At 33.3% G+C, this 9,452-nt stretch overlaps 1 protein-coding gene across 1 annotated transcript; it reads right to left on the bottom strand.

Annotated features, from left to right (window-relative positions):
• Nucleotides 1–7,332: 7,332 nt before the first annotated feature.
• Nucleotides 7,333–8,229, bottom strand: LOC105043347 (histone H1). Its single transcript, XM_010920858.3, has 2 exons — nucleotides 7,998–8,229; nucleotides 7,333–7,899 (listed from the first exon to the last, which is right to left on the bottom strand). The coding sequence occupies exons 1-2, from the start codon at nucleotides 8,145–8,147 to the stop codon at nucleotides 7,462–7,464; spliced, it is 588 nt and encodes a 195-aa protein (XP_010919160.1). The 5' UTR covers nucleotides 8,148–8,229; the 3' UTR covers nucleotides 7,333–7,461.
• Nucleotides 8,230–9,452: the final 1,223 nt, after the last annotated feature.

Genomic DNA, 9,452 nt, shown 5'->3' with positions numbered 1-9,452 from the left:
ATGTAGAGATTGATTTTATTTTTATTTGTTTGATGAAGTATTATGTTTGAAAATTTTTAATTTATTATAATTTTTATTTTATAATTTTTATAATTATTTTAATTTTTTGATGAGTTATAAAAATCGATCTATTTAGATCCTTCACTTATAAAGGCTATGCTGGATTGCTTATTTGATGGTCTGTTTATCGAAAAAAAAAATTTTGATCCAGCTCCAATGGATCCAGCCCGTGAAGGGCAGGTCCGATCCGTAGACCGATCCATTTTGGTGGTCCTATTGGGATCCCTCTGGCCGAATTATTATCGTCCCCTTAAATCATCTAATGTTCATTCAAGATAGTCTCGTGTCAAATGATGGGAATTCCGTCGATGCTTTTTCTCTCAAAATCAATCATTCACCATTGGTTCCAACTGGATCATGGATAGATAACTTTGTACTGAAGGGGACAATGACACAAAGAAGAAATGCTTATCTAGAAAGGAAACAGATTAATGACTGTGAAGAATCCCAACCAGCATCTTTTCAAGAGTCACTAGTTTAAAAAGGCAGCAGATATATACCTCAGTTTTCTTCCAAGCATCGGCTCCTCTGCCAGTTAAGAGCATGTATTCCCTGATTGGTAGACCCGCATGCTAGTCCATCAAGCACCAGTACTTTGAGCGAAAAATGGAAGGATGCCGTCATGAGGCTTTTGCCAAAAATTAGAAACTATCACAAATCCAATGTTTTTTTGTCTGGCCCATCTTAATTTATCTCTCTCTTCTGTCAGTGTTCTCGCAACTCATAGTTCACAAACAATTCCAGTATTCTAGACTTGCTGATCAAATTTAGAGGGGAAAAATTAACATTTCGGTAAAATCAGGGGAACTGTGGTTGCTCTGGTGATGCCTATTCCTTGATGATACATCTCCAAAAATTTGATTTTAAATAATTAAATACATATAAATCTCCGATCTTGAGTCGTAATGTAATATCCAGTCCAATCGAACCTAATCCACTCGATCCTGACCCCCACAAGTACAGATCTCAAAGCATAGAAAAAATTAAAAAAAATTGGACAGCACGTGCTGTGTGGAGGAATCAGACTCCCAGTGTGAGTCCTGTTGCTTGGCTTCCCGATGGAGTCAGAGATGGAAGCCGGAGAGGAGTCAGACTCCTCCCCTTGGTCCTCTTTAAAGAGAGGCCAACCCTCCTCTTGGAACCCCCATAGCTCGTCGGAAGACTCATGTTGCCTCTTCTTTCCTTGAGAAGCTTTCATCGAGTTCATCGAAATCAAGGCCATTGATCGTCGGAAAAAGAGTAAGAACTCTCTCTAGTCCTTCTTCTCATCTTCCAGAGTTTATAGGTGTTGGGACTCCGACCGACAATCGTCGGATTTCTTTGAGAAAAATCGTCCCCTATTTCGATTGTTTCCGTCCCTCTTTCTTTTTTGTTTTTCAGCGCCGGTGGTCACTGCCGACCATCGATCTAAGTTTCTTGGACTGCACCATCACAGTCTCGACAGCTGTCGGCCACCATCATGTCGGATGGGGCTTTCGGTTCAAAAAATAAAAAGGGAGACCACGGTCCCTGTTCTGTTTAAACGAAGGAAGAAGAAGGGGAAGAAAGAGAAAAAAAGAAAAGAAAAGAAAGAAAAAGAAGAAAAAAAAGAAAAAAAAAAAGAAGAAGAAAAAAAGAAAGGAAGAAAGAAAAAGAAAAAGAAAAATTAAAATTAAAAAAATAGACTCTCTCTCCTATCCTCTCTCTATTTCTTCTCTTTCTCTTCTACTTTCTCTCTCTAAAAATTTTTCTTTAGATTATTTCTCTTTCTAGATTTTCTAGAATTATGAGAAGAATAATGATGAGTTTGAATGATTCTAGTAGAAACATCCTGATCCGTGATCATCGGACAGTATGACAGCATCTTGATCAGACCATGAACCATTAAATTTGATCATCCATGATTTTATTTTGAATTATCTGTATACTGGTTTAATTATGACTTGATTAGATTATTTTGATTGGACTAATCGAGATGTCAGATCGTGTCATCTGATCAATTTGGATTGTACCTTATGAATTCTCTCTCTTCTGATTTTCTCTCTCCACTTGATTTACGAAATTAATGAAGGAATCTCGATTCTATCATTTTGAAAATTTGATTTGACACGATAGCCAAACTCTGGATCATCTATGTCCTAATTGGATTTTGACCAGATGAAATTAGATAGTTGAACCAATCTAGACTATAGGATGCGGGTATCTATCAATCCTATCTTTCTTAATTATTTATGTCTTTTTAATTATTGAAATCGATCCTGTATAGGGTTGTCGATGTTTGATCATGGGATATCGCGATATGATCTATGAACAAAAAATTTTGAAAAGATATTTATAGAATTATATAGATTTATTAGAATGTGTTCGAGGTAAGTAATGCTTCACTTTTTCTAGATTTATCGATAAATTATAATATATTTTTTGAGATGATTTGTGAAATGATATATGAATTGGATGAATGATATTTTTGTTATAAAAAATATCTTATTTTGATATGTTATAATGAAGCATGATTGAATATTTTGATTTCATTATGCATTATGTCGATTGATTTCAATACCACATGATTATATGTTTTCTTATCGAACTAGAAAAAGAGATATGACTTATGAAAAATTTTGATATAAGAATAATATGAATTGACAACTTGACTATGTAAAGAATCCCACCAATGGGGCATATACATTGGTAATTGATTTGTCCTAAAGATTTATATCGCTAGCAAGATCAGCGACATGTCGCCAGCGAGACCAGCGACAAACTACTAGCGAGATCAGCGGTTCTGAAGATTTTACTGTCAGATGATTCGAGCTTACTGCAAGATGATACGCAGTATTATGACTCTACCATAGAGAAAATATGGTCATAGCTCATGGTTGATGAAAAGAATTTGAGAATGAAAGAAATTAAAATCTCAAAAAAACTCATTTTTTTGAAAAAAAATGAATTTAGCATTTATTATATTACATAATTAAAATTGATTTCAAATTGATAAATTTTATATGCTTATTTTCTATAGATGATTATTTACTTTAATACCTGATAAAATCTATTTAAAGTGATCATTGTTTACTGGGCTGTCTAGCTCATTACCTCTATTTTATTATTTTTACAGATATTGAGAAATTAAGATGATATAAGATATGAATGGAAGAGTGATTAAAAGTAGAATCTCATACTTTTATTTTAGATTGAAAGTCTTATTGAATTTGATGTAAGGCCTATTGAATATTATTAAATTTATTGAGATATTAAAGTTAAAATTTGGATTGTTATATTTTAAATTTAAATTATTGATTAATTATTCTGCTGTGATATATTGATATTATGATAAGATGCCTTGTATGCTTGTGGAAAGAGTTTTCTATGAGTGTGTGGGGGTTGTCATGACCTTTGACTCGTAATCTCGGATTGGGAGCGTGACACATAAGTATTCTTATTTCTTTGACTAGCTTTAATCGAGAGGGTTCCTTATTCCAGGGTTCCTAAATTCAGGATAAAAGGTACTCTACTAGGAGCTTAAAACATGACAGTAACCTTTACCCGGTGGTTGCTAAACTCAAAAAAAAAAAAAAAGGTAAATTATCCCAACACCTCTCGAGGTTTAGGATAATTATACGATTCCATCTAAATTTTCAGGAATATACACATAACTTTCTAACCAAATATAAAATTTAAAAATTAAAAACAAATTATCAAAATAAAAATTAAAAATATTTTAAAACTCAAATAGATTAGATAGTGAAGATATTAGTATGACATTAGTTTAGTTAATAAAAAGATATTTGTAGGGATTATGTGTCATGTATATAATAAAAATTAGGTAATAGAATATATATTTCCAAAAAATTGGATGAGAATCTTTAATTACCCCAAACCAACAAAAATTCCTTTTGGACTTGAAAAATAAGAAGCCAATTTTGGGAGAAATTATTAAATGAACCAAACAAGTCTAACAATCATCTGCCACGTAATCCCCTTTATTAAAACTATTCAAGAAGAATATATAGTGACAATTCATCCAGCTATCCACCAGTGTGTCTGTCTAATAATTTCTCTAATTTACAAAACAAATTCTTTAGACTACTACTTACTAATAAAAATAAAAATACTAGTGCTGCACTATCATTACCTACTAGTGTGTAATCTGCATTTCATGACGGGATTTAGCTGAAACCAAAGCTAAAATTCAAAATATTTTATTGATATAAAATTTTTCATACAATATAATATATAATATTTTTATTAACTAATGAATTATATTTATTTTAATCTTCATCTTCCATTATCTCTTCATTTAAACTGAAAATATGAATACTAAAAAAAATATATTAGAGTACTACCAAACTCACAAGGTTCCATAACAAAATATAGATCAAAGTGATTAAATAAATAAATTATAATATTTATAATTAAATTAGCTCCAGCAAAAAAGAAAAAAAGGAAATGACTAATAATTAAGGTATGTTACCGATTGTCTTTGGCCATTTTTTAGGATGTGTTTTTGGAAAAAATCAATATGAATAAGTTTTTGGACATTTGAAATAATAAATTTTTGAATCTGAGATGAGGAAGGTTTAGAGCCAGAACTTTTGGCAAATTATAAAGCCAAATTCATTTGCTAAAAATATGTTGGTGATCTTGAAATTATACATACTATTATTAAAACTTTGTAAACCAAATATAATCTGAAATATATAAATATCATTGAGGATGTTTTTTTTTTAAAAAATAATAGAATAAATTAATCATATTTTATATCTATTGCGAGATTAAGTATTGGGACATCAAGTAGTAGCTGAGCTAATTTTTCAAAAATGATAAAGATCATTATATCTATTTCATCTTCAATAATATTATTTAATTTATACCTTGAGACAATAGATACATTAAAGTTTTTCTAATAAAAATATATTATTTTTAGTAAATTAAATATGATGTTAAGAAATGTATTGTAACTTTTCCATGGTGGGGGGAGGGGGGTGATTATTTTTACTTGATTGATTGTATAAAAAAATATCATTATAAATTTTTACTACAGCCTTGCAATTATAACATATTTATGTCACCAACCATACGAGATATCAATTACAAATAAAAATTTTAGCTAGCCCATCGAGTATCCGATCCGATCCAACCAGAATGGGATGACTTTTATTTGATCCAATTAGAATTTGAGGTGGACATGGGTTCTGAAAAAAAATATTTGGATATGTTTGGATCGAATATAGATAATAGTATGCCTTATCTCGAATCTGACTTAAAATAATCTTAATCTAAATTCTTCTTTTGAAATTATAATTATTTTATAATATTTACATAATAAATTTCATACTTGATCCGATATATCTATCTGACCTGCATCTATACTTAATCCAATCCAACCCAAGGCAGGTTTGGGGCGGGCATAGATATATGGTTTTTAATTGTAGGACAAATATAGGTACTAGCCAATCCGATTCATATCCGATTGTTACCTCTCTAATATCAATTGATTTTAAACTTATCTTATAAGTAAATTTTATCTTCAAAAATTATTAAATAATTTAAAATTTTTGTATATTTAAACATAACGAAATATCATTCCTACTTGTAATATTACCAAGCCAACTTTAAACCAACCCTAGTTGAACCAATAATATATTTAAATCTAATTCAAAAAATAAATAAATTTTATATTTTAATTTAACCTTGATCACTAGTTTTTCGAGCCTAATCTCTCCAGCCCAACATATCTAGTGCAGACCCAAGCCCATAAATAAATTATTTATTATTAAATATTAAATCATAAAATCAGTCAATAAATATAATTGATAATTTTAAATTTATTTTCTAAATATCAATTTTTTAAGCTCGCACGTGCATGCGTGTGCGCGCGCCCACACACACACACATATATATATATATATATATATATATATATATATATATATATATATATATATATATATTGCACAATAATATATTATACAATAGAAATTGCCAATTTTATTTAAGTTGATATTTGGATATTTTTTGGATCATAGATAATAAATTTAAATATTTATATACATATGAATATAGGATCATAAATTTTATTTGCGGTGATCTTTGAATAATTTTTAAATCACATATGATAATTTTAAATATTTCTATATATTTCAATATAAAATTCTAAAATTCATTTTAAAAAATTTAAAAAATATTTTTTTGACAAAATAATGTCATCTAATAAATACAATCAACTTTATTTTTCTAATTTTTAATAAAATTATATCTATTTTTAAATTAATTGATAATATATTTAAATCTTTTAAACTTTTACATATAAATACTCAACACACAATCCTAATCCTATTCTAAGCTTCCCTATTTGGCCACCCAAAGCCTTCCTCCGAATTAAAACTCTAAGAACGAAAAAATAGAAGAAAAACTAATTGATAACAATATCTAAATCCTTTAGACTCTTATATATAAATATCCAATATAAAATCCCGGCCGCGTCCAAGCTTTCATAATTGACCGTGCAACCCTCCCACCCAATTGAAACTCACGAGGATGAAAAAAACATTAAAAAAAAAATGATGGAAAATATAAGAAAAATCAACTAAAAGAAAAGAAAAATGAAAAAAAAAATCGAAAGGTTTGACATCTTCTCACATAAATTGATAATTTTTTTTCTTTTCATCGAAGGGACTCTTCCTTATCCACAATATTTTCAGTTCAGTTCAGTTCTTCCCTATGTTGCTAAAGGATAAAAAAAAACCCGATCACTTTTTGCACTGTGCACAGGGAGTTTAAAAACCACAACGTATCGCGAAGGGATGGGGGACTCTGAACTCTTCTATCATGCATTGTATAGATAGACCACATCTAATGGTCAGAGTTTGATGAAGACCATATTTAACACCGGTCTGCCAATTTGAGAAAGTGACAGCAAATTACAGTCTCTCGAAATCATTAGATAATAAACGTGGCCATATACGTCGTACACAAACAGCCAATTCACTAACCAAATACCATAACATTATCCTCATCCTAACCACCCACCTCCCTCGACGCTCTTCCACTCCGCCCTTTCAAAAAAATATGACACAGAACAAAAAGAACCAGACGATCAAAATGTGACCACTACTTTCGATCCAATACGGATCACATTTCCTACAGATTTAAACATTAACCGACCACCAATCCACCAATTGTGTCTTGCAACACACAAAAATAAAAAAAAAAAAAATATTGGTCAATCCATTAAAATATAAAATCTATAAGATAACAATGAGTGGATAGCATCTCGAAAGGGCGCCTAGGAGAGAAAGGAAAGCGCTGCTGCTTCTATTTCATTCATCAGGGAAAAAGATGTATAGCAGACGAAATTTACAAAGTCCGACAACAGGAAAATTTAAGTCCGAAATTTTTACAGTCTATCAAAACCTAACAGCATCAGGCAACGGTCTTCCTAGCCTTCTTGGGAGCAGGGGACTTAATGGATTTTGGTTGCTTGGGCTTCGCAGGTGCCGCCTTCTTCGCCTTCTTCACTCCCGCTGCCTTCTTGGGGGCTTTGGAAGAGGCCGCAGGCTTCTTCCTCTTTGCCGCAGGGACGGTGGAGGGCGCCTTGCGCTTGGTAGCACCAGAAGACGCCTCCTTGGGCTTCTGCGCCTTGGCAGGCCTCTCCTCCTTCTTCCCGGCCTCCGACAACTTGAACGAGGCCTTAACCTTCACGAGCTTCCCCTTGGCCGCGAAGTTCTTCAACTGGATAGCCAGCATCTTCTTGTAGTTCGCCGGGAGCACCCCCTTGTGCTTCTTGTCCATGAACTTGGCGATAGCGTAGGGACTCGACCCAGTCTTCTCGTTCAACGCCAGAAGCGCTTCTTTGATCATCTACGCCACCATCAACGAATTCACAACCAACATTTCAAATTGGAAACCGGAGAAGATTGTAGAGAGATCGAGAGGAAGGGAAAAGGCGGGACTTTTACCTGGAAATAAGGGGGATGGGACGGGGAGGAGGGCTTGGAGACCTTGGCCTTCTTCTCCTTGGGGACCTTCGGGGCTCGGGGCTTCTTCTCCTTGAAAATAATGGGGATTTCTATCTCGGCCGGCTTGGGAGCCTCCTCGATGGCGGACATCGCGACAGAACTCCAGCAAATTCGACAATGGAGTTAGAGAGAGAGAAGAAAGCGAAATGGAACGATGTCAGGGTATGGACCTGGAAGCAGTATTTATAGGTGGGCGGTGGGGATCTTCGGGAAGGGGAGGAGGCGAAATGTGATTGGTGAAGAGAGAAGCACACGGATCGACCCCCGATTGGTGGGGCATGCATCAGTGCCGTCGGAATGAATGGTGGATGTGGAGGAGAGCTCGTTAAAACTTTCCTTTTGGGGTTTCCATTTTGGTTCTTATCTTTTGGGAACGACAAGGTTGGAAGGATTTGTGCGACGCTGGAGGTGAGTGCATCGCGCGTTCTTTCGTGTTTAATTGAGGATCTGGTTACCGTTCATTTATGATGGATTTCTCCGGCGCCCATGGGTTTGTGACTGTATTTTTCTTAGAATAGTTTTATGTTCCAATATTAAAATCTGTGGATTATGGAGAGGCTGGTTTCAGTGAAAGTGGTTTTGTAACTTATGTTTGCGCTAAAAGCATCGCAAGAAGAGGGGTTTTTTTTCCTGATTGATAGATTATAGAGCTTTTACCTTAGGTTTCATAGTTATTCTTTTAGTAAGAAATGGAACTAAAATTAAGGAAAAACAAAAATTACAGATCAAAATGGTTAATTAATAATGTTCCAATATGTATCTCATGGAGATTATTGATGAGCTAAATTGTGATGATAGAAAGTAACCTCTTCAAACAGAAGGTTGAGGTTTGGTCACAAATGTGTTCACTTTAACCTTGCTGCATCATATCATTTAACGCAAAACCAACCATTTATCAGCTCTAACCATTGATATGTGTCTCCATAAGAGCAATCAATTGCTCTGTAGAGCGTGAACTAGATCGAACCCATGATGAGTAATATTGATACTCAAATCCTGTCCAATGGTTGGGAAGGCATAGGGTGTGCCGAGCAACCTGCTATAGAGGATGGAGGGTGGATCTCCACAGAAAGATACTATCTGCATACAAAAAAAAAAAAAAAAGATTATTGAATTGATTTTGATTGGATCCTCCAATGCATAAATTAGACAAAATATTAGGAACAACAAAAGAAAAGAGGGCAAGATGTACAATAACCTATATCTTTGAGATTTTGAGCATTTTTTTACAAATGAAGAATTTTTGTTCCATTGGAGTTGGACTTTTTAAAATTTGAGTTTAAAAGGGAGACTATCTTTTGATTTTTTTAATCTAACTAGATTGGGAATAGGAGTTCCATTGAAAATGGCCCTCACGTGTCAGCCTATGATAGATAAACCAAATTTAGACTACAT

Source organism: Elaeis guineensis, chromosome 4, assembly GCF_000442705.2.
Source record: "Elaeis guineensis isolate ETL-2024a chromosome 4, EG11, whole genome shotgun sequence".
Taxonomy (NCBI): domain Eukaryota; kingdom Viridiplantae; phylum Streptophyta; class Magnoliopsida; order Arecales; family Arecaceae; genus Elaeis; species Elaeis guineensis.
Note: the sequence above shows the minus strand (reverse complement) of the source record. Positions and strands in the feature narration are given on the sequence as shown.